Here is a 27,196-nt window from a genome sequence, read left to right as displayed (position 1 = left end):
GAAACGTTTTCAGAGCTCTTTAACAAATCCTGCAGAGTGGCTCGTCCTGTGTGGCCCACGTGGATCAAGGTTAAACAAATCCACGTGGGTTTTATTTATAACAGTGAAAGGCGCGATGAGGATGGTGGCAGGGCAATAGATCACGCAAAATAATTTTAATCACTAATAAGTAGATTGAAATCATCATTATTGCCTCAGGTTTTTTTTTATGGTAGCAATCATGTATTCCTCATTCACAGAGCGGGCAAACAATGCACCGATGGGAATATTGACTTTACCAGGAAGAAAATGAAACAAGGATGTATACACTGGTATTCTGATGTTTTTTCAGCAGATGTTAATAAATCATTATTATTATCTTATAACACAGGCTAAAAATATATGACCACATGCCCTCTAACATGCAGTAACAGGAATGAGAATTCTACGAGAGAACTTCTCTGATCCCCCCGTCATTCCCAACGTATGACTGGATATTGATGTACAATGGAAAAAATATTGAAAGAGATTTCAAAGTGAATTCTAGACCAAAAAAGTTGAACTGAAAGCATAGCGGACTCTTCAATCCCAATTTCCATCTTTGTCAGAGCGAGATTAACCTTAAAGGGACACTGTTTATTTAGATATTTACAGGATTATACACTAATCTAAGTGATTTAAGGCAAAATAGCTAAAATAAGAAAGGGATTAAGATCCCACGATGCCCTAGGTAGTTTACTGGTTTGCCGCCACCCCTTCATTCTTTACATTGGGATGGTGAATGGGAACAAACTTATTGATGGCTCTAGATCCCTAACCAGCATCAGGTTCACCTTAAAGCAACACTTTAGTGTTAGGAATACAAAGCAGTGTTCTTGGCAGTAAAATGTTCCTTTGCCGCTCCCTCCCTCATGCCAACCCACCCCCGCCAGCAAATAAAGGGTTAAGCACCGTTATAACACTTATCTTATCCATCTCTGCCTCTTCCGATGATAGAGTTGAGGAGGAACCTAATGCGCATGTACTGCAACCGCTGCGCACTAGGCCTTCCCCATAGGAAAGCATTGATTCAATGGGGGATTTGAAGACGTAAGATGTCCTCATGCAAAGTGTGAGGACGTCCAGCATCGTTTCACGGAGTCAAACTCTGTGAAATAGCAGGAAGTGCCTCTAGTGCCTGTCTGGTAGATAGCCAGTAGGGGTAGTCTCAATCCCTTTAATGCAAACATTGCGGTTTCTCTGAAACATGTTTTATGTTGCAGGGTTAAGGGGACAGGGGCACTGCAATGAGCTGCAATGGCCTGGTTGCCTACAGTGTCCCTTTAAGGTCAATCTCACTCTGGCAAAGATGGAAATTGGGATTGAAGAGTCAACTATGCTTTCAGTTCAACTTTTTTTGGTCTAGAATTCACTTTGAAATCTCTTTCAATAATTTTTCCATTGCACTTCAGTATTATTCCAATAAAAAAATTCAAAATATGCTTAAATTATAAGTGTAACCGTCTGCCTATCACTTTAAATCTCTGTTTATCACTGACTGCCAAAGGTGGAACCTTTCTGCCTTCCTCTTGTTTCCCTGGGGAAAGTTTGATCATCAGACCCCCCTCCTTCCTCTAGTTATGGAGGCAACAAGCTCTGTGACTCGGCATTCAGATGCACACCCAGCAGCACCTTGTGGGAAGGCGATTGTTATCGAGGTTTCCTAAAGTTTAAGTGCACCCCATGGAAAGCGGTGCTCGATACTCGGTGCTTATGGTTTACGGTGCTCAAGGTGTTAAAGAGATTAATGTTGGTGGTGTTCAACTCTCCTGCACACCCTTGATGCAAAACAATAAAAGTACTGCACCCGTCAGAAGCTCTCCTCTCGTTATTTATTCAATGCCCAAGGGGCACTTGCTATTCATTGTCTTTCTATCTGATATATTCCAAGTGTCCCTCTTTAGAAGAAACAGTCTCTGTTTAAACAGAAAGCAGCAATCTGCCTTCATGCTACAATAAACATGTTTAGAAATCAGACTGTGTACCTGAAATACTCTGGTCTTGTACAAGTAGGGCGTAACTCCTGCTGTGGACAAGAAGCTCCCGCTCAAATTTGAATATTTTAAGAGAGACCCTGCCTGCTGCCCATATAAACCCTTTACCTCCAATGAAAAAGAACCAAACGGAGACCGTAGACTGTATAATTAATTTAATCCATACAAAAAGAGGAGGGAACGACAGTACTACCACAAGGAAAAAGGAACTAAGTACAATTACTGTGTTTTCTCTTGTATAGTGGCAGTACTGTACAAGTGGGATATAGCAAGATCCCTTCAACAAAAAAAGGGTGGGAATTTAGAAGGCCACTGCCTGGAGCACCTTCCGCCCAAAAGCAGCTTCAGAGGAAGAAAATATGTCCATAATGCTTTATAAAGGTGTGGAATGAAGACCAAGTAGCTGTGGTGACATTCTGTCATCAAACTAAAATGGTGACCAGGGGTCATGTGACCAAGTTCATGTAGATCTTTCTTACAAGCTTTACCCTTTGATAGGGTAATTGGGTAATTCAATACCTTTACAAGTCAGGAAAGAGATAACCACTCCCCCCCTATCCTCATTCCTCTCTGTTCCTTCTTGGCTGGGCTGCAGAGCAGACGTGGGCAGACACCATGTGCTAGCATGGGGAACCATGTTACACTCTGTTGCTTCCTTTTCTTCCTTGGTGGATGTGATGTTGGACTTGCAGCAGTGAGCCATTACTAGATGTGAAGGCCTAACCGTGGGTGAGATCAAACGTGTGGGGAAGGGGATTACTATATAGATAGATAGATTTAAAAAGGGTTGTTGCTCCGTGGGTCTGGGCTGTGTGTTTGTGATACATTTATAGTATTGTGTTGTTGCCTTCTAAATAAATACCTTTTTTTTTTGCAGTGCATATGAGGGTAACATATGGGCATGTGGTACCCCAAAAGCAATCCACATGCAAGTTTCAGAACAATGATAGCATACCATTGAGAGCATCGGGGTACATTAGAACAGTGCACTAATTTTATATTTAGGTACAAGCTGGAATCATGCTAGATCAGCGAAAGTGTCGAAAACTCTGAATATACGCTGCAGTTAAGCTATGCAAGAAACAAATGGAGTTTTCTGAGTATTAAATGCTTGGAACATGCTAGGCAGATATGGGGAGGCAGAGACTATTGGGGCCACTGTGATACCAAATGGAGGGAGAGTGGTGTGTGATGTGTGGGGGAGACCATTAGTGAAAATAGGCTGGGTTCATGGCATATCAGACCTAACGTGGTATTTATGCTACAAATAGGCTGGTGTATATTAAGTCAGGCTAGGTCTGCACAATTTAACTTATCCCAGGGGGATGTTGCCTAGCGAGGAGACAGGATTATAGGCTGCGATAGAACCTAGGAAAATATAACTAGTCGGAAGGTGTGCTTCCCAGTACTCTAGCCAGAGTTAGCTTAAGAGTCTCAGTGCATCCCTCAGCCCACGCCAGCGGCTGGTATGGTGTTGTTCCCCAGAGTGGCCTTGTCCGAGTCGCCCAGAGGTAATGTCCACAGGTTGGTGTTGTTTCTCCCAATCAGGGTCTGTGTGCAATGGCCGCTGGAGACAGGCGGGTATGTTGAGTTTTGGCGGGTTCGCCATTCCGTACGGGTGTTTCCTCTGCGTCCCAGATTCCTGCCCCTCCGGCTCCGGGCCTTAGTGAGAGCCCTCGACTTGTGTCCATGGAGCCTCCCAATCTCGGTGGTTGGCTCGGGGGCCCGCGGGTTCTCACTGTCCCGGGTGTCCCCACGGGTGTATGGGCGGCTTGGAGTGAACTCCTGGTGGGCTCCCAGCCCAGAAAGGTGTCGGGCAGTCAGGACTGCAGTTTCGATCGCTCTCTCGGTGGGTGCTGCTGGCTTGATTCTCGTCTTGGTTTCACAGGCTTCCCTCCGCTCTGGTGGTGGTAGGCCCAAGCTGCTCCGCTTCAGTTGCGGTATGGCGGCCATTTCGGTAGCGCTGTGCTGGTTGCTCATGTGTCGCTCGCTTGTCTGTAATGAGGTAAGCAGTTGCAGTCTGGCCTCCAGATTGCGCCAGAAATCATCGAAGATTGCATCCAACCTCTGTAGGGTCCCATGCTGTGGGTCTGTAGGCTTAGGGGGACGCGTGGCATCCACCATGCTTGTTGCCGTGTCGTGTTGTGTGCTTTTCAGTGCAGTCCCCCACCGCACCCTCTCTGGTCTCAGTTTGCCTCCCTGATGTGGACCGCGATCACCCCCGACGGTCCAGGGGGGGGGAGTAACGGGGCTCCTGTTTGTTAAGCACCGGAATCTTGTGGTGCTGGACCGGGAGATCGGCCGCCTCTCCCGCTCTACGAGCGCCAGGCCTCATGTCAGAAGTCAGTCGGCCAGCCGTCCTCAGATTAGTTGCAGACCTCAGTGTCCGATTAGTGCCCCTTTGTGGGTCAGGTAAGCCTATTTGGGTTGCCAGGTTTGAGTTATTTAGGGCCAGAAACTACAGAAATTGCCCTATTGTCTGAGGAGCTCTGCAGTAGCACGTCTGCCTTCCTTGCTGGTCAGGCCCCGCCCCCCAATAAATACCTTTTAATGTAGGCGAACCTTGTGTAATATATATATTAATTTGGTGATACACCACAGTAGCCGCCATACAGATGTTTTCTGGAGAAGCTGTAGATCTTTCTGCCCAGGAAGTTGCCATTGCCCTCGTGGAATGGGCCTTCAATGGAAATCTGATGAGAACACCTCGGGTTTCATAAGCCAGTTTAATGGCTTCCGTTAGCCACCTGGCGATAGTAGGTTTGGAGGCTCCTCTACCTTTACAAGAGCCTTGAAAAGTGATGAAGAGATGAGCCGAGATCCTAAAGCCTTGCGATCTCTGAAGATAGATTTCCAACGATCTTCTAACATCTAGGAGATGCCACTTTCTTTCAAGCTCCGAAGATTGAGACTGGCAGAAGGAAGGCAGACTAATAGGCTGGCTCATAGATTAGGAGGTTGTTTCAGTAAGATTGACTTGAAATATCTGCGGTTAAAAATGTTAGAAGCTATATCACACACAAGGAAGTGTATCAAATGCTGAAATTTGGATCTTGAGTGTTGAAACACCTAGACCAACTAGAAACCCATCCTGCAAAAAATACAAAATATCAGGGATAGATGGATTATCTGGATTGCAGCAGCACACCAGTTCCGGAACTTTATCCAAATCCTGGGTCTCTACTAGAAGATTCACATGCTCTATGAAGTTGTCTGAAATTTGGAGAAACCAGCGTAAAATCGTCATACGTTCAAATTCGGAAAACCAGCTTCTGTTTGGCAAGAAGGGCACAATGACTAGAACCCTTGCTTTGTCCCATTTGATTTTTTTTTTTTTTAATAATCCTTGGTATCAAGGCTATTGGAGGGAAAACGTACCCCATGTTGAAGTTCCAGGTGAGAGACAGGCCGTCTAGGAAGTCTGGACAGAAGCAAAGGTTGTGACTTTCCTGTTTTTTCTTGTGGCCATAAGATCGATGTCTGGTAAGCCGAATCGAATTACTTACTCTAGAAACATCTGGGGTTTTAGAGACCAATGTTGTCTTCTGAGGTCGTCTGCGATGACGTTCAGAGCACCTCTGATATGAGTTGCTGAGAGTGAGTTTATCATAGACTGTGCCCAAGACATGAAATGGTAGCACAGATCCTGTAGAGATTTTACTTTTGTGCCTACTTGACGGTTTAAGTAAGCAACTGTGGTGGCGTTGTCGGACTGAATCCTTACGGCTTGATCGGAGATTACAGGACTGAAAGCTTTCAGAGCATTTATTACTGCCTTCATCTCTCTGAAGTTGGAGGATTATTTTGCTTCTTTAACCCCTTAAGGACCAAACTTCTGGAATAAAAGGGAATCATGACATGTCACACACGTCATGTGTCCTTAAGGGGTTAAAAGTCCATTTCCCCTGAATGAACCGTGAACCTAAATGGGCACCCCAACCAGTTTGGGAGGCATCTGTTGTGATGGTAATCCATCTTTTCTGTTTGAATGAAAGGCCTCTGGAAAGGGTGTTTTTGTTTTTCCACCAATTTAGTTGTTTTCTTACTTTTTTTGATAGGTGAAATCCGGAATCAAAATCTTCCTTTTTTCTTGACCATTGCGCAAAAATGTTCCATTGTAAAGGTGTTATTTCTGCTTTTGCCCAACCAACTGCTGGGATTCCGGAGGTGAGAAGCCCCAGGACACTCATGGCCTGTCTGATGGAGCAAACATTTTTTGGTAATTTTGAAATGGCCCTGCAAATTTTTATTTGTTTTGACATAGGAAGAAAAAGGGAAAGAGACCTTAAATCCACCAGAAGACCCAGGAATTCCATCCTTGTTGAAGGAATAATCTGAGATTTTTTTTATGTTTAAAAGCCAACCGTGATCTTCTAAAACCCTTCTGGTGATCTTGAGGTTTAACCTTAGAAGATGTTCTGATTCTGCTTTTAAGAACCAATCGTCCAGGTAAGGAAATGTTGTTACACCTCTTAAATGTAAGGTTGCTGCTATAGGAGCCAGGATCTTTCTAAATATACGAGGGGCTGATGAAAGGCCAAACGGAAGGACTTTGAACTGAAAATGAAGAATCTTTCTTTTCCCTGCTAGTATTGCAAACCTTAGAAACTTCCGAGAAAATACAGACATTGGAACATGGAGGTAGGCATCATTCAAATCTAACTTTGCCATGAATTCTCCCTTCTGCATGATGTGCGTTACTGACAATATATTTCCCATATGGAACCTCTGATAAGGGATACATGCGTTGACATTGTTGAGGTCTAGGATAGGACGGAAGGATTTGTCTGGTTTCTGAACTAAAAACAGGTGAGAGTAAACCCCTGAAACACCTGGTATCTGGGTACTTTCTCTATAACGCCCTTGCGTAAAAGGAGTAGGGTTTCTGCTAGGACGGCCTCTGATTTCTTTCGTGATGGGCACTTTGAAAGAAGAAAAGATGGCTTTGGCACCGTAAAAAAGGTGATTCTGCATCCCTCTGAAATAGTCTTTAAAATCCAATAGTTTGATGTTGTCTCTTTCCATATTTGAGGAAAAAAAACGAAGACAACCTCCCACTCTTTTGGCGTCAATACCTTTTCTTTTTGTCCTGTTTATTGAGATCTCAGAATCTTGCGTCTCTGTTCTGTTTGCGAAATCCCTGACATCTCTCCTGGTAGCAAAAGGAATGTTGTCCTCTGTACTGAGATGTATGGAGTGAACAATTTGGGTGCCAAATAACTTGTTCCTCTTGAAAGGTAGCTCACATAAAGCAGACTTAGAAGCTGAATCCGTGGTCCAAATTCTGACCCATAAGGCTCTTCTGGCCACCGAGGACAAACCCATTATTCGGGCAGATAATCAAAGCATCTCATCAGAGGCATCTGATAGAAACTCATTAGAAAGTTCCAGAAGAAACAACAGCTGAGCCGGGTCTTTTTCTGATTTCCCCATAAGGGATTCTTCTAGGGCTTGAAGCCACATACTCTGGGCTTTAAGCACTGCTGAACCAGAGATTCCAGCTTTGCATTGGTAACCTGCAGCCTGAAATATTCTTCTGCTAGAAGTTTCGGCCGGTTTGTCCATGGGATATTTTAAACCAGAAACCTCACCAAAAGGGATTTTGGTTTTCTTTGATAATTGCACCATTTGGATATCGACCATTTTTCCTCAGTCTGTAGCTTAAAAAGTAGTTTGTAGTGCTTCGAAATAAAAGCACGTCTTTTCGGGTTCCTCCACTCTCTCTGTAGGAGTTCCATTTCCTTTGGGTGCATAGGAAATCCTTTTACCTTACCCCTGGTAGGTTCAGTTTCCTGAAGAACTGTCGATACCTCCCTGATAAACTTTTTTATTTCTTCTGGTGGAAATCATTCATCCACACTTGGAGCCAGACTGGAAACCTCTGAAAGAAAGGTTGAACATTCATCTGATGAGAGCTCAGACAGGGATGGGGATCTTTCTCTCCTTCGTTTTTTTTTTTGTCTGTTTGTCCTGAATAGTAACCGACCCGCTGTCTTTTTTAATGGTATCTTTAAATGACTCGAAGGTCTGTGATAAATTCTCATGAAACCAGCACAGGAATGAGGACATTTCTTTTTGCTTGGATCTTTCCAGCAATTCCGTCGAGCATTAATTACAGGTTTTCTTACAACATCCATCAGGCAGAGGGACCGCACATTCTAAACAAAACAAGTGCTTCGATTTGCTTGTGGCCTTTTTAGGGATAGGAGCTGACATTTTATCTTTTTCAGCGTTATCCGGTGAATTAGGACTAGACATATTCTGTAGATGCAATAGAAAAGAATATTGGTATTAGAAGGCATGCAAACAAGTGTAAGTGTTCAAGGGAGATTTAAATTAAAATTAAATTCTCACCTCAAAAACCTCTCCACTGTGTAGGAGGGCAGGGGACATGGAGAACCTTTACTGGCACCCACCCTTGGGGTCAGACAAGACCTGCACAGCATTTATAGCTAAAAACATTTTGAATTTAGCACCAAATTAAGAAACTTCCATTTTGCGAATGCGCAGTCTGAAGTTCAGTGGAACACAACGCCTCGCGGGCGTGCGTTCCACAGCTGTGCGCATGCGTAAGTGCTGTAAGGTGGGAGATCCGCCCAGGATCTCACAGGATGTGGCCACAGAAGCCGTCTTCCAGTCGCGTTCCATAATGCAATGGAACGGAAGTCTCTGCCACTCAGCTCCCACCTGGGGAGCTATCGGGCACTCCCCTCCCCGCTCAGCAGTCTGGTCTTGTAGAGCTTGGAGGAGCCTTGTCCGTCCCGTTGCAGGGACAAGAAGAACTGGTGTATCCTTGGAGGTATAGGGTTTATATGGGCAGCAGACAGGGTCTCTCTTAAAATATTCAAATTTGAGGGGGGAGCTTCTTGTCCAGAGCAGGAGTTACATCCCACTTGTACAGTACTGCCACTATACGAGAGGAAAAAATACATTTTCAGTTAAATAAATTACATAGACATACGCACCAGAGCAGGGAATCCCTCTAATCTATGTTCAGGGAAAATCCCCTAAACATAGACTAGCTCTCTAACGTGAGCAAACCATTGAATCCCCACGCTAGAGAGCTGGTCGTAAGTGCGAGCTGTCGCAAAACAGGTAGATCGCGGCTCCCAGACTCCCCAGCGGTCCTGACTGCAGCTCCAGCCTCCAGTGTAGCCCGTCCCAGCCGACCACTAGGGACCCATTACTGGGGGGCGGAGCCTGAACGCTGAAGAGACTAGTCTCATGCAAAGAGAGCTCCGATCTCAAAACGGCGAAAAGCAGAAAAATTTACCCCACTTTTATCCTTACCTGCCAGCAAACACCCCAAGACAAAATGGGGAGAAAGGGGAAGAAATCGGTACCACACAAACCCCCATGAGGTCTCACAATCGGAGAGATGTGGATGCAGGCACGAGGCGCCTCCGAGACTATCATGGCGGCCCAGCATGGCGGGTGTTCGGATTTTTCCGAAGACATTTCTGACGACGAAGGGGGATACCTGCTGACCCCAGACCCACCGCGGAAGGCACGACAAAGTGGCAAAGAGGCGGATGAAGGACCGATCACTGTTACGGTCATGAAAGCGCTCATGGCGGACTTAAAAAACTGTTTCCATGAAGAGATCAAGACGCTCCGAGCAGACCTGCAGGGCCTGACAGGCCGCATCTCCAAATTGGAGGGCTCGTCCCTGACCCACACTCAAGACATAACAACGTTCCGACACACAATACAAGGCCTGGATAAACAGAACCGGCAACTCGACCAGCGCCTCGCGGTGCTTGAAGACGCTAGACGGGCGTCCAACATAAAAGTAAGGGGAGTACGTGAGGACATTGCCGAGGCCGACCTACCTCTTTTAATTGATCGGCTGCTCCTCGCTATCCTACCACAGGGAAATCGTGCAAAGATCACACCAGAAGGGATCTTCCGAATCCCTAAACCACCGAACGCACCGACCAACGCCACACGGGATGTTATCCTGAGCCTCCGCAGCAGTGGGCACAGAACGGCGATTTTGTCAGCTTTTCGAACCAAATCCCCCTTCCGATTTAAAAACATGGACATATCGCTCTACTCGGATCTATCTAACAGCACGCTAGCCTGGCGAAGAACGCTGAAGCCACTTACTACGATCCTTCGTGCCCACAAGGTAGAATACCGTTGGCGACCCCATAGGACACTATCAGTCACACGGGGAAAGGACTTTCACACCATACAGGACGCCCAAGACTCCCCGGCATTCCTCCAGCTCCTGGACTTACCTCAAGAGCTGCTGACCTCGGCGGAACCAGCTACTACGGACACTAGCAGCTCTCCCAACCGCACTCATGTATGGGACCCGGACAAGAGCGTCCCATTCGTCCCCCTGAGTTCCACGCCGGAGATGTACGCTGCGATCACGACATAGGGACACCGGGACTAATACGGCCTATCCTTGGCTGAAACCGCTACATGAAAGTAGCACCTAGTATGTCGGGACGTGTCAGGTTTTACTCTGTTTAACCAATGGCGGGGGGCGGGATACCCTAACGGGAACAAATATAGAAATGTAATACAGGGCCCTCTCCGACCCGCACTGAGCTTACAATGTTGGCGACCACCCAGATATGATGAGGAGGTAGCAAGAGACTCAAGTAATGTTACTAGTTTGGTTGTTTATGTTGTGTTAAGCTTTTAATGTTTTTCTTTTCTGGACCTTATTCCGCGCGGGCGGCTGCCTCATAGGGACAACACCGACAGTCAGCGTAACAGGGACAACCATACCAGTTAGGTCCCATGAGACAGCTGTTAATATGCACGATGTCCTGCAAAGTTTTCAAGCCTGACCACCCTGAGACAGACAACTGATGTTGATGTTATAATATGTTTTTAATACGCAAACTAGCTTAAATAGTAATCGCATACCATATACTTTCATGTTAAAATATGTCGTCCACCTAATGCGACCTTAAATGTTCAAATATAATGAAAATACCTCTACTCACTGACACTCTAGCAGGCAACACTAATACAGACGCAACCCGCTTATGATGTATACTCTCACGCCTCAAAGCTCTGATTAAATGATACCTTTTCAAAATGTACGCTTCCTGAACAAATGTTGTTATCCCATGTGAGTCGCGAAAAATAGGGAATTAATCATATTTAAAAGTCAACTAATGTAGCCTATTGAAGTTATTCCTACATGCTGTTAATTAAAACTGTTCATAATGTCTGCCTAAGCTGTGCACTAGCGCAGTTAACTACGCATAGGTAAACGCTGATCACTTAACTTACCCAGACAACACATTTTCTTAGAGATATCAGATATATGCAAACTGCATGTTTTCACCATGATCAACCTCTCTATAAGTAGCTTAAAAGTGTGCACAACTGGGTTAGCATAACTAACATAACCTGCCTAGTAGCATGTTATTATATTTTTTGTTCTGACGTTTATAAACATTATAATTTTTCTATTCGTATACCTACTAACGCTGATACTTGCATGTCATATATCGCTAGATAGTCTTACCACGTTTAAAAATGTTTAAAAAATGTGCTTTCACCTCAATGCCACATATGTATGAATCTGTGATATTACTGTGATTATGTTTGCTGTTGTGGCAGCGTATATCATTTTGTCAAACCATGCACAACAAAAATAAAGAATTAAAAAAAAAAAAAAAAACAGGTAGATCGCAAAGTGAGGACCACCTGTTCTGTCATTACACACATATATAGACATAAATTAACAGAGACAGAGATATATGGAAACATGCAAAACACACAACTTGGGCATAATAAATGTGTTTAGAAATCCATCTGTCAAAATAAGATTTATTGTTTTTGTTTTAACCCCTTAACGCCGTTACGGCGTGCTATGCCGTCACGGGTTAAGTGGGCTTTAACGCCGTTATGATGGCATAGCACGTCATAGTTATACTTACCTCCGCCGCGATCCGCTTCGGGAGGACTGCCTCACAGCCCAGGCAGCCCTCCCACGGCAAATCAGGCCCCCGGGGGCCATGTGATCGCTCTCAAAGAGCGATCACATGGCCCCCTATAGCTGGCTGTGGATATGCCAGCAGGGGGACTGTTTGAAATATCAGACAGTCCCCGTGCTGGTGGGAAGTATAAAAAAAAAATAAAAGACAAGTGTAAAAATAAATTAAATATATTTTTATATATATATATAATATGTATATATATTATATATATAATATATATACATATTATATATATGTAACGTCATACAAAGTGTATTTTAATATTAATATAAGTATATATATTAATATTAAAATACACTTAGAATGACGTTACATATATATAATATGTATATATATTATATAGATAATAGATGTACATATATATATTATATATAAATACGTATAATTAAAATAATAAATAAATAAAATAATAAAATAAATAAATAAAATATTGAAACAAAATTTAATATAAATTATATATGCATATGTAATTTCATTCTAACTGTATTTTGTTATTAATATATATATATATCGGTAACAAAATACACTTAGAATGACATTCTATATATATCTATATATATATAAAATACAAATAACCGCAAATATATATATATAGATAAATACATATAATTACATAAAAGATTACATTAGTATACACGTAGAATTTAAATACCTATAAATGCATATATATTAAAATTCTACATGTATATTTAAATAATCTTTTAACGTAATTATGTGATGTGATTAATTAAAATTTGATTGACATGCCTGACAACACAGGGAGAAAGTGCAGAGAATTTAATTTGCAAGCACTATATTTGACCCTGTAACTCTCTAAGACACCATAAAACCTGTACATAGGGGGTACTGTTTTACTCGGGAGACTTCGCTGAACTCAAATATTCATGTTTCAAACTGGTGAATTGTATTACAACGATGATATTTTAAGTAAAAGTGACGTTTTTTGCATTTTTTACAAACGAACGGCACTTTTATGGACTATATTATTGTTGTAATATGTTTTACTGTTTTAAAACACTAATATTTGTGTTTAGTGAAGTCTCCCGAGAATAACAGTACCCCCCATATACAGGTTTTATGGTGTTTTGGAAAGTTAGAGAGTCACATATAAGGCTTGCATTTCATTTTTTTCACATTGAAATTTGCCAGATTGGTTATGTTGCCTTTGAGAGCGTATGGTAGCCCAGGAATGAGAATTACCCCCATGATGGCATACCATTTGCAAAAGTAGACAACCCGAGGTATTGCAAGTGGGGTATGTCCAGTCTTTCTTAGTAGCCACTTAGTCACAAACACTGGCCAAATATTCGTTTTTTGCTTTTTTCACACAAAAACAAATATGAACGCTAACTTTGGCCAGTGTTTGTGACTAAGTGGCTACTAAAAAAGACTAAACATACCCCACTTTCAATACCTTGGCTTGTCTACTTTTTCAAATGGTATGCCATTATGGGGGTAATTCTCATTCCTGGGCTACCACACCGTCTCAAAGGTAACATTACCAATCTGGCAAATTTCAATTTGAAAATGTAATGTTCTATATTTGACCCTGTAACTTTCCAAAACAACATAAAACCTGTTAATGGGTTGTACTGTTGTACTCGTGAGACATCGCTGATTACAAATATGTGCATTTTTTTGCAGTAAAACCTAACAGTATTATGACATTCACAGTTAAAATGTCAGACGGAAATGCAAATTTAAAAAAAAATCTTATTTTCTCACATTTTTTTTACTTTTATTCATAATAAATGATGTTCCATATATGAATAGTTAATGATAGATTAAAGCCCTGTTTCTCCTGAACAAAATGATATATAATAAGTGTGGGTGCATATAATTTGAAAGAGGGGAACTACGGGTGAACAGACATATAGCGCAAATTCCAGTTTTTGTTTACGTTTTGTTTTGATCAGAACGTGCACTATTGACTCCGTCCTGAAGGGGTTAAATCACATTTTAGTTTTTCAATTGTTATTAGTAAGTCACCGAAAATTTCTCGCAACAGTCTGCCCTTGGCCACACCTCCAAAAATTAAAATGTCCCTCTTTGTCCATTTGAAATATTAAGTTTGCTTAAAGGCAAAAACTATAGTGACAGTAAAACAAACTAGTCAAGGCCCCCCTAATTACCACTTTTGTCACTTACCTGGGTCCAGCACCAATGTCCTTCGGCGCTGGCTCAGCTCCGCCCATGCTTCTCCCCCGCCAACGTCAGCCGGTGGAGGAGACCAAATGCGCATGCACGGCAATGGCCGTGCTCGCATTAGGATTTCCCCATAGGAAAGCATTATTCAGTGCTTTACTATGGGGATTCCGGTTGATACTTGAAGTCCTCATGCATAGTGTGTGGACGTCCAGCGTTGTTTAGGCGACAGCCACTAGAGGACGAGTTAACCCTAGACGGTAATTATTGCAGCTCCTAAAAACTGCAATAATCACCACTGTAGGGTTAAGGGTGATGGGAGTTTGCACCCAGACCACATCAATGAGCTGAAGTGGTCTGGGTGCCTACAGTGTCCCTTTAATGCATGTCTTTCTGACCTGCAAGCAACTCTGGGCTTCTTTTTACAGTGGATCCCAGAATTCTGACAGTCCCCTTCTGATTAAAATGCTGGTATGTTGGCAGTTCAATTCACAATTATTATTATTTATATAGTGCGTACAGATTCCAAGCTCTGTAAAGTGTAAACCCAAACGTGGTGTATTTTCCAGTGGAGGAGGCTCTCTATACATGTGTTGGTGTACCATAGTGCAGCCCTTCTGGGAGATTAACTAACGGATCTCCAGGGGCAATTTCCCTCTCATTAGTTATACTGTGCTATCAAACAACTCATTTACATCTTGTTATTGTGAACCAAACGCCACACACAACCAACATCATTAACAGGGTGTGAAGACAATAAAGCTATTATTAAGACTTCAGTGGAGCTATGTGTTGGCTAATAATAATAACAATAATAATATTTATAAAGAAAGAAACCTACCATCACGAACTGACAGTCTGAATAGGGTTAGGGATTTATGGGAATAGTAGGCTTAGAGTAAAACAGGACTGCAACTCCCATGATGCCTTGCCCGTTAATGTTGGTAAATTTGCCCCGTGGCTTTATAGGATCAATAATGGCTAAATATAAACGGCTTTGTTAGGAGACATCACCCCGAGGGAGGATCACATACCCATCCCATTGTACCATTGTAATACAGTAATAATAATAATGTCAAAGTTCTAAAGTCTCTGTGTCGCGCATTGTATTGCTTTCTGGAATAGGCAGGTATCAGGTGGATTTGGTTAACATACGTGGAGGGGATTTCTGACGTGCTGTGAAAGTGCATAGCTAGGACGTTTCCCTAATAACGGCAGGGTTTAGCTACGGCAGTGAAAGAGTTAATCTGATGGTGCGTGCATGTCCCGGGAGAATACACCAGGTATCCTGGCAGAGAATAATAACTAGTCCTGGTTGGCTTAGGATTTACGTCAGAAAGTGTTACAATTTTCTGGACGAATCTCTAACCACTGGCTGATGAATAGTGAATAGCGTTGCCGTTTCTATTAGTTTCTACGGTTTCAATGTTTATCCCCGCGCTGTTTAGCAAATCGGCCTGTACGAGCGCTGCATGGAGAAACAGGAAAAATAATTAAATCATCCAATCAGAATACAGCTATAATTCAACATTTTTGGTTAAAATTCAGAAAGTTCACAAATACTAATTAGTAAATTTTAGCCTGGAGCAATACAAGCACTGTTGGAATATGCTGCTACAAACAGGTTCCCATCAATCTTTCATGCAAAACTCTTGGTCGACACAATAATCAACCAAACAACCAATCAGCAAGTCTCGGCCCATTGTCATTGTGGCCCACACTATGTATCTCACACTAACACAGACACTATTTCACACTAACACACTATCTCACTATCTCACACTAACACATACACTATTTCACACTAACACACAATCTCCCATTAACACACTATCTCACATTAACACACAATCTCACACTAACACACTATCTCACACTAACACACAATCTCACACTAACACAGACACTATTTCACACTAACACACAATCTCACACTAACACACAATCTCACACTAATTCACACTATCTCACACTATCTCACACTAACACACTATATCACACTAACTTAAACACTATCTCACACTAACACTATCTCACACTAACTTAAACACAATCTCACACTAACTCACACTACCTCACTATCTCACACTAACTTAAACACTATCTCACACTAACTCACACTACCTCACTATCTCACACTAACTTAAACACTATCTCACACTAACACACAATGTCACACAAACTCACACTACCTCACTATCTCACACTAACATAGAGACTACCTCACACTAACACACTGTCTCACACTAACTTAAACACTATCTCACCCTAACACACAATCTCACACTAACTCACACTACCTCACTATCTGACACTAACATAGACACTATTTCACATTAACACACAATCTCCCACTAACTCACACTACCTCACTATCTCACACTAACTTAAACACTATCTCACACTAACACACAATCTCACACAAACTCACACTACCTCACTATCTCACACTATCTCACACTAACACACAATCTCACACAAACTCACACTACCTCACTATCTCACACTAACATAGACACTATCTCACATTAACACACAAGCACACTCTACAACACTAACACACATAGACACTATCCCACACAAACATACACACAATCTCAAACTAACACACAAGCACACTCTACCACACTAACTTACACACATACTGTATAGCTTGGAGGAAAGACGAGACAGGGGGGATATGACAGAAACATTTAAATACATAAAGGTAATCAACACAGTAAAGGAGGAGACTATATTTAAAAGAAGAAAAACTACCACAACAAGAGGACATAGTCTTAAATTAGAGGGACAACGGTTTAAAAATAATATCAGGAAGTATTACTTTACTGAGAGGGTAGTGGATGCATGGAATAGCCTTCCAGCTGAAGTGGTAGAGGTTAACACAGTAAAGGAGTTTAAGCATGCGTGGGATAGGCATAAGGCTATCCTAACTATAAGATAAGGCCAGGGACTAATGAAAGTATTTAGAAAATTGGGCAGACTAGATGGGCCCAATGGTTCTTATCTGCCGTCACATTCTATGTTACTTACACAATACTTAACTCTGATGGTCAATCTAGACCTAGCTATAACTTTATTTTCCCTCTGTTGCTGGGAAACTGTAGGCCTTATGTACACAGGAAATTTTATCAATTTCATAGGCTTTTATCAATTTCATAAATATCTATAGGCTAATGCCTGCCAATGAGCAGTTAACGGTGCTGACACTATCACAACCATGCATTTCAGATAGTTTGACAACACTTTGGGGGAAAAAAGGTGTTTACCTTGTATTAAGCAGTCAAATTGAAGTGATCACTCACTATCACGCCATATAAGATTTATCATCAATTTATCAAATTCAACACTAGAAAAAAACTTGATCAACACTTTTCCAGAAATTAGCAAATATCCCATGGATGTCAATATTAGTAATATGGATTAACAAAATAAAACACTATATACACCTAAACTGGATTTGTGATGCCAGGTTATTTGATTGGACATCTGGGATGGAATTGTAATGCCTGTGAAATGCTAATATAAGAATCTCGGTATATCGACCTCAAGATCATGTGATAAATGTTGCAAATGGATGTTGTCAGCGCTTAGTGCATATTCCCCTTTAAAGTTATATAAGGGTATACAGAAATAAAAATATATCAGTAAAACAACATCAGTTTTCTCCAATAATGTCCAAAGTCTATAAGAGTTAATAAAAGTCAGTAAAGTCCCTTGGGGAGAAAGTATTCCAAATTCTGTTTTGGCAATATGAGACCAAAGGATGTACTGGATATACCTTTAAAGCAAAAGAAACAGAATATAGTGTGACACTATTACGTTTTTTGCCCCAGTACAGAAAATCCCCCCAAATAAGGAACTCTTACAAAATCAAATACAAATGTGGTACTTATCACTAAGGAGCACAGTATCAGCTCGAATAGCAGCAGTTTCTCTCCAGGTAGCAGATGGGATGCCCGGTTCTCCAAAGGCAGGCTGTCAAGCAATCTTCTAGCGGAGAAACACTGGGGGTAGATCCCACTACCTGCTGGAGTTCCTCTGCTAGAAGACTTTTATTAACTCTTATAGACTTTGGACATTATTGGAGAAAACTGATGTTGTTTTACTGATATATTTTTATTTTTGTATACCCTTATATAACTTTAAAGGGGAATATTCACTAAGCGCTGACAATATCCATTTGCATTGTACTTATAGAATTTGGGAAAATTCATTGTTTGTTCCAGCAGCTAGTATTTACTGTGTACCTTAGGTACTATTTTCTGCACTTTGCCGAAATTTAATCTTTCAATATAGGGTAATAACTGCTTGATCCAAGGATAAATCTGACTGCCATTATGGGGTCAAGAAGGAATTTTTTTCCTAGCTTGTTGCAAAATTGGAAGCGCTTCAAACTGTTTTTTTTTTTGCCTTCTTTTAGATCAACAGCAAAAAACAAGGCTGAACTTGATGGACGCAAGTCTCTTTTCAGCTATGTAACTATGTAACTCTGTAACTATGTAACTATGTAACTATGTAACTCTGTAACTATGTAACTATGTAACTATGTAAGTGAAGCTGTCCGGTTAGACAGTCCACCAGCAAAGACGCAGTTGAGTTGACTTATTATATGTGCTCTCTTTTTAATTTTTTATTTGATAAATGTTGATGACAAAAGTTAAGCCCAGATTTAAGTTGAGAATGATTTCTAATTTTAGGAACACTTCTGACAGAAAGTGGTCAAGCTATTTTAGCAGATTGACAATGTCTGCAGCCTTTGTAGCCCCTTCTAAGCCAGCCCAGACTTTCTGTTGCTGCCTAATCACAGACTCCCAATGCAGTTCAATGAGAATTATTTGCAAGGACGGTGCTCTGGGTAATTGCTGCCTCTTGAGTTTAGTTCCACTGAGCTAACCGAACCAGGAAGTAACAGGACCTCTTGTCTGATTGACAGCCAGGGGGGTGTAACAAACTTAATGTAACTTTTTGTAAAATGAAAAAAAAGCACACACTCTTCACACATAAAGAACTTCAGCAAGCTACAATTCTTTAGGGGTCTTTTTACCAGATTTAACAACTACCCTGTACAAACTTAGGTGTAAATCAATAGAACACGGCTTGGCAAAAAGAGGTCTGTGCACACTCAGAGTTTCGGTTCTGTCACAGCTTGAGAAAGGTGTTGTGACAGCTGAAAGGTGCCAACTGCAATGTCCAAAGAAAGTCTATGTTAAAGAAACTCGGACATCTTTTAGCCATTGTCTATTACGAAGGAATATTGCCATCCTAGTTTGAGTCTCACCACGGATGTATTCTCTGCTATTTAGCGAGTGATGGCCGTCATTTATTCCACAGAACATGGTTTGAGTCACGGTCTGCAGGCCTACAAAGAGACATGAAATTCAGCAAATCCTAGGGCAGCAATGAATAACCGGATGCTGCAGTTATTTGTGGAATATATTTTCCATGATGCTCTGCCAAGGAGAACCAGCTTTACCCAGGGTATCTTAGACCTCTTTTTCTCAGACGAGCCCCAAACAGCTCTAGATGAGGTAGTCAGATGTGTTTAAAGTGCCGGACAGGTCAAGTAATGGTGGGAATGTCTGAGTTGGGCATTGACTTTAGCTTAATGAAGCAGTTTTGGTGTTTAGATCATGCCCCGCCAGTCTCACTGCTCAATTCTCTGCTATTTAGGAGTTAAATCCCTTTGTTTATACAGTTCTTGTCACACCTCTCTGCATACACAATGTGAAGTGAGAAAAGTATTGCTCAGAGGGATATGTTATGTACTTATAATAACTGAAAAAACGTATTTACGTTTGCTAGCAATTTGGTTCGTACAATGCATTGTTCCGTGGTTGTTACGATTTGTTTTTTTTAAGGTATTTTTTAATAGACAATTTCCGTATAAGGCTTTAGATTGATGACCCCTTCCTTTAATTGTCAATTAGCAGTGACACATTGTTTAATTGGAATATAATACGTAATAAAATAAGTTAATAATAGAAATGCCGCCAAACACTTTTCTTAAGATTTTTTCCATTGCCAAAGGGTTTCCCACTACATCAAGGAGGGCAGTAACACTGTTACAGAGTTGCTTGGGGACTGATGAATATGTTCCAACCATTAAGTAAGCCAATAAAAATAGAATAGGAAAACAATTTCTGGATCCTGACATAGGGTTTTATTACCACTGGTATAAATGGGATTAACAATATTAAAACCTGGGATGTTTTCCCACAGTTAAAATGTACAATTATAGCCTCAGATTCACAGTCGGTGCTGAAAAAGTGAAACTCCAGGCCCCTAAAACAAATGTCCTTTTCTTTTCATTTTACAAAACGTACTGATTTGAACAGAAATTGACACTATTAGAAATTAACTTTGTTACTCCCCCTCTGGCTGTCAATCAGGCATCCGATCCTGTTACTTCCTGGTTTGGTTAGCTCAGTGGAGATAAACTTAAGAGGCAGCAATTATCCAGAGCAGCTGCCTTGCAAAGACTTCTCATTAAACTGCATTACGAAGTCTGTGATTGGATAAACAGAGAAAGTCTGGATGGGATAGAAGGGGAGGGCTTGCAAAGGCTTCAGGCATTTTTCGCAAGCTGTTTTTAAATTACCCTTAATGAAAATTCATTAAATGCATGAATGTTTTTATTGGGGGTGTATGTACTAAACTGTGATTTAAAAAAAAAAAAAAAAAAGTTTATTTGGCCAGTGGAGTTGGCGGTTGGCCTGGACAGCTGTCCCTCTAAGTCAGAGTATTTAGGTGGTGGACATCACTAGAGTTGCACATATCAGAAGGTGTCTCAACCAGTTAGGGTGAAACATTGGTAAGTGTGACACTGCTGTTTGTCTGTCCCAGACAAACAATAATGAGTCTACTGAGCTGTCATTATTGACGGCTACTTCCAAAACCAGAATCCCAGTCTGACCTTTTTAGGTAATTGTATCGTATAATAATACTAAAGGATTGAAGGAGAGGTGCCTTTAGCATTATTTTGTAATTTTCAGGAATGAGTCGGAGTCTAGATGTTGTGCTTATCCAATTTGCTATTACTCATTTTATTGACCTCGGAGCGCAGCCGAACCTATGTCCAGAGAACTTTCACATCAGTCTCTAGATAGAAGATTCTTAGTTCACAAACAGTAAGCGCTTTATACTTGGCTGTCGTGAGATTGTCAACCAACTTGGAAAAAGTGCAAGAAAAAAACTGCATCCAGATCAAATCAATGTTTTTTTTTTTTTTGGGGGGGAAGGGGGAAGGGGGAAACACCCCTAATTATTTTCAGAAATAATCTTGGTCGCATTGGCTATAGAGCTCTCAATCTGACTGTTTGGAAGCCACGCACTCTGCTAAGTTAACATTCTGTGTTTTTCAATGTTCTCTGCACGTGTTCAGAACTTTGTATTGTGCATTACTATGAATTTCTATTTAAAACATTTATGAAAAAATCTAATTTATTTCTTAGGTATATGACACTGAGTGAATTAAAAATATACTTACACATGTCTTAATTGTTTTTCTCCAGCATTATTAAAATATGCACATAAAACACACACACACCTGTTATTTCTTTTTCTACAATAAATAAGCAAAATGTTTAATTTTTTTTTTTAACCTGAAGTAACTGGTGCTGAAATATATGACAGTTAGTGAATCTGTGTTTATTCCAGCAAAAAAGAGATTGGCTTGAGTTAAATGGATGGCATTGCGCATTACTGTTTTGTAACCGACCCCTATCATCCTAAGCAACCAATATGGTCTACACCAGTGATGGTGAACCTATGGCACGCATCTCTGTGGCACGCGGCTATAGGTCGCCGGTAGGGTTTCCAGCGGTGTATTCACCGCAAGGCCAACAAGGCATTTGCCTTCGGTGGCACTGCTTTGTTAACCTTGTGTCCTGGGGGACCCAAGAGCTGGCCAGCTGGCCACTTTTGGGCCCCCCACGAGGTGGGCGGCAGCTTCTGTTGGGGGCTTGCGGCGAGGGAGTGCTGTAGTCTGAGCTCTTACTGCTCAGCTCACTCGCGCGCTGCTTAGTGATGCCGGGAGCCAGAACATGACAACAGACCGGCTCCCGGCATCACTAAGCAGCGTGCAAGGGACTTGAGCAGTAAGATCAGAGCTCCCTTGCCGCCTACTCTGCCAGTTCATCCCCTGCCTGCCTGTCCAGCAGCACAAGCAGCCCCACTGGACCCCAGGTGAGGAATCCACTCCAGTTCTTCCACGGAGGCTGGGTGGAGTTAAATTAAAAGAAAAAATAATATCAATAGTAATTTGTGAGTGTTGGGGGAAATGTGTATGAGTGTGTGTCTGTCAGTTAATGTGTGTATGTATGTATGTCAGTGAGTGTGTGTGTGTGTGTGTCTGTCAGTCACTCCATGTATGTCTGTCAGTGAGTGTGTGTGTCTGTCAGTTAATGTGTGTGTATGCTTGTGAGTGTGTGTGTGTGTCTGTGAGTGTCTGTGTGTCTGTCAGTGAGTGTGTGTGTATCTGTGAGTGAGTGAGTGTGTGTCTGTATGTGTGTGTGTGTGTGTGTGTGTGTCTGCCAGTCACTGTGTGTCTGTCAGTGAGTGTGTGTGTCAGTGTGTGTGTGTCTGTGAGTGTCAGTGTATATTTGTGAGTGTCAGTGTATATATGTGAGTGTCTGTGTATCTGTGAGTATGTGTGTGTATCTGTGAGTGTCTGTGTATCTGTGAGTGTCAGTGTGTATAATTGTCGTGTTGGCACTTCAAATAAAAAAAAATGGTTTCTATTGCGGTTTGGGCACTCGGGCTCAAAAATGTTTGCCATCCCTGGTCTACACTGCAGATCATGAAAGACACAGGAAATACTATCAGACTGCAAGGGAGCTTCATTGCTGAGAAAAGGACAGAGACTGATCCAAAGCCAATTCACAGGGACTAATAATTAGAATTGTCGGGCTCACAAGTCTTATCTTCTGGACTTGATTTACTAGTTAGTCACTGCTGGATACATTTTTGCAAAACAATTGTCACCTGTGCTCAACCAATGTAGTCCCAAAAGTTAGATGACTACGGTCCCCACCTAACTGGGAAAGCACCCTTCAAAGTAACCTTGTTTTTACAGCCCCCTGTAACATTCCCTCCTTAAAAAGATCATGTGTTCACCCGGTGTCAAAGTTTGGCTGTTATCTGCGATTTATAATAGATTTTATAATCCACAGATGGGATGTACACAACAAACACCTGATTTGCGTCTTGTCTGTTCAAACACAACTCGCAGAGCATTGCTCGGTTGTAATAAGGCAGCAGGTGTGGGATGCAGTTGACCTGGACAGCTGCCATTTCTTAATTTCAACGTTTACCACGGTTTGTCAGTGCCGTAACAATATACACAGGTGTTGGCAAATGTCCCAGAGGGCTTTTAAGCTGAGAACCAAAGTGACGATTATTTATAAAAAAATAAACTGGAACTTGCCAAAGAAAAAATGGGTCATGTATGCGGCCTTGCTAGATATTTGATGCCGTAAATAAATGGTTTCTTGTTAGATCTAATCTTTCAAAAGGGAACTATTCACATACTGGGCTGAGGCATCTGGGGTTCGGCTATTGTTCACCCCTGGAATGTGATAAGAAAGCAGACGTGTTTTAATGCTGGTTGTAGCAATCCTTTAAGGCGTGGATGAGACATGTCAAGGTAGGTGCTTAACATAAGATAACACAGCCTGTAAAAATGGCATATAAATCACAGTGTGAAATGTACATTAATTAAAACAATCATGATCAGCTATCAGCCTGTATCTTCATTTCCCATAATTCTATTCAGAGGATTATGGGAAATACAGGAAATAGGTAACATATCAGAATCAAGGTTCATCAGATCTACAGGGTTTACAAGCTGGGTGGTAAAATTCCTGTAGTAAAGGCTGAGTTATTTCATTTTATAAACTTCCATCACAGTAGACAGTAATTCTAACTGATGTCCTACCACACTGGAAGTCCCATAGGCTGCCGTGCTCTGCCGTAGTAACAACAATTAATTTTAACACATGGGTATTATATAAAGACAAAACCATGATATAAAGACAAAACCAGATACTGGAAACCTGAACTTCCTACTTTGGAGAGGTGTAAATACAAATGACTGGTATTCCCCTAACTCCCTGCTGGAGTCATAAACAATGAACCGCTCTGTCCTTGAAAGTCAATAGCTATTGAGAAGTTCTGTGCATTTTGGTCGAGTCTAACTACTGTACATACTATTCCACTACAAGAGAACTCTAGCAACATCGTAGGCCCAAATGCATTAAATCACAGTAATGGGGTGGACCTATTGCTAGAACTGGGGTAATGTTTTTGGCCTAAGGCCACTTGATGTTTCTCGGTTGTGTGTCGGAATTTGGGGTGCTCAAGTTTGGAACTCTGCATAGCTGCCACCTAGCCTTCTCTAAGTCAATTAAACCGTTTTCTAATTTGTGGGATACTAAACTCACAGGAACACGTTCTTCCTCAAGAGTCAGTGCTGGCCTAGGCTATCTCATGTTTTTGGGGGAATTCTCACTCCTTCCTATCACTACCTTCATTTAAATTTTGTAGTTGTAGTGGCAGAGCTAAACACAGTGAGTTGTGCAGATTCGTGCCTCAAAGCTGCGGCCTAGCTCAGCCCTATGGTCTGCAAATATGTCATGTAGCAGCTTCTCCCTAATACCATTGCACAGTATAAATTATCTTGTTTTTTGAATACAAGTTTATGGTAGTAGATATCATCTCAATAGAAATAAACATGGCGCTTACCTGTCGTAGTAAAGCATTGCCATTGATGGACCCTTGTTGCTGTTGGGCTATGGTTACACCAAGTACCAAGGTGTGAATTCCACATGAGACGGAGGTTATCAGGACAATGGGGGTGAGCCGGAGCGGTAGAGTAATGAAAAAGGAGAAGACAAAGAAGGCCTGCCAACCCACAGTGTCACTGGCCTCATGGAAATGAGCGAAGTTGAGGCCCAAATATGAGAAGATCTGAGCAGCAATCAAGATCCAAAGGATGTAAGGGACAAACTTTCGGGAGATACGGTCAGGCAACAGGCCAAACTTGCATAGGACAAACAGCAGGAGGTGGGCCAGGAACCCTACTGCAGCCACCAAGGTTGAAGCCAATTTATCCTGGGTGTAGACCACGGCACACATGACGATGACATAGCAGTCAAAGAGGGCAGCAAAAACCACTAATACCAGGAGTGTTTCATGGCGCTGTCTTCGGAAGTATGTCTGGTAGAGGTTTTCCAATGATTCTGGTGCAAAGGTGAGACGCATAAAGCGAGGCAAGCAGAGGCAACAGCCAGAGCTCCTTAGTGTAACCTCATGTGTCCTTCCAACCCCATGTTCTGGATCTGAGGGCAGGCTGACTGAGTAGTCCGCCGAGTACTCAGCTGAGTACTCAGGCTCAGAGAAGGCTCTATTTCGAGGCATCTTTGCTTTCGATTTAGTGTTCCATCAACTATATATTCCTCAAAAAAAGAGACACTGCAGGATAGTAGAGGATTCTCAAATCTTCTTAAAGGTGGAATCGTTCTACACTCTACCTCTCACCGATATTAAGAGGCATGGCTTGTACAAGATGAAGTAAGCTTACCCTAGTTCTCTAGCCAACTCCATGCATTTTCCCTTAGCTCATTAATTTCTACACACCTCCATAGGTCTTTAGTGAGACCCTGTATAATAAATATTGCAGCAGATTATTAACAATGAATTGTTAGATCTACTTTTCAATACCCCATCCTGTTGGTAATTTATCTTTGAGACAGGGTAAGTAGTCCATTTCTGTTTTAAAAAGGATTATGTTTCCAAAGTAATATAAAAATATAAAGTGTGCTTTATGCTGAAAAAAATGAATACTAAATGTTGCCAGTCTTTAGCGCTTAACATGCGAAAATTTGTTGGAAGGCTAATTTTTCCAATAATCCCTCAACAGGTTAAAGATACGATTATTATTTAGCTATATTTTCTTTTCCTCCCCTGGTCCTCTCGTGCAATCTGTTGTTTTTAATCAAAGTACAGGATGTAATCTCAGAGCCTGGATCTTGTATCGTCAATCAGACACGACTCGTGGTGAAAAAAAAAAAAAAGAGAGAGAAAAAAAAAATCCTGTTTAAATCACACATATATAAAAACATCCCTCGGTAATCATTCTAAGTAGGTACTTAATATGTTGACGTGTATCAAAAATAGCCACAAAAAAAGAAACGATAAAAAAAAAAGACAATGCATAAATCTCAGCCTGGGGAAAAAATAAAATAAAACAATAATAAAAAAAAAATAGAAAAAAAATATTACAAATAATTAAGGGGATTATTTCTCTTTGGAATGCATAGCTTGTTTTCCTTTAATCCGTCACCCCCCTGCTCAGCCACAGTTGGATGTGATGTCGATAAATAAAAGCAGAAAGGGAATGTTAGTGCATTGTGCTGCCCATCGCCCTAGCAGGAGCCTGGATGGAGGATTGCTGTACCTTTCTATGAAATGAGCCAAGCAGCTGTCAGAATTATCCAGATGTCTTCAGCACAATCCCTCTGTCAGCTGCTGCTGGTTCCTTGTGTAGGGGAGATCCAATCACTGAATTAGAAGCACACCATCCCCAACCTTCATATTTCACAGCCCCTGTGCCCTTCTTAGCTTACAGCCTTGCAGGGATCCCTGTATTGAGTTCAGCTTTCCCATCACATCCATCTTTGCTGCTGTTGTGCATCTATCCCCCCCCTCTTTATTCTGCCTGTTTCTTCCAGGCTCTAATGTCTTATGATGTGGGGATACTTTGTAACAGTTAGCCTGCCATCTACAGGGCACTGTGAGAACAGCACTGAAATTACTCCCACCTAGAAGCATGGATTGACAGCAGATAACATTGTATGTAAACTCCCATAGAGTAAGGAACCTCCAGGAGAGACATTTATAGCTCAATCAATTCCAGCATTGATACGCAGTCTATGAAGGTGACTTATACCAATCCTGTAGTGTTAAGGAAGGGTTGTTCAAGACGTGTGGTTTGAAGGGTTATGTTCTATGTTTTCTATAGTTCAGTCAGATTGATGATATTAGAGCTGCAGGAGCTGATATACAGTG

General features: G+C 41.7%; 1 protein-coding gene across 2 annotated transcripts in view; it reads right to left on the bottom strand.

The window, feature by feature from the left end:
- Nucleotides 1-26,841, bottom strand: part of ADCY3 (adenylate cyclase 3) — a 175,582-nt gene extending 148,741 nt beyond the window's left edge. For both annotated transcript variants that reach the window (XM_063441990.1, XM_063441991.1), the window contains exon 1: nt 24,872-26,841. In XM_063441990.1, the coding sequence (XP_063298060.1) occupies nt 24,872-25,546 (675 nt within the window). In that variant the 5' untranslated portion in view covers nt 25,547-26,841. The remainder of the gene's footprint in view (nt 1-24,871) is intronic.
- Between the last annotated feature and the right edge of the window lie 355 nt (nt 26,842-27,196).

Source organism: Pelobates fuscus, chromosome 2, assembly GCF_036172605.1.
Source record: "Pelobates fuscus isolate aPelFus1 chromosome 2, aPelFus1.pri, whole genome shotgun sequence".
Taxonomy (NCBI): Eukaryota; Metazoa; Chordata; class Amphibia; order Anura; family Pelobatidae; genus Pelobates; species Pelobates fuscus.
Note: the sequence above shows the minus strand (reverse complement) of the source record. Positions and strands in the feature narration are given on the sequence as shown.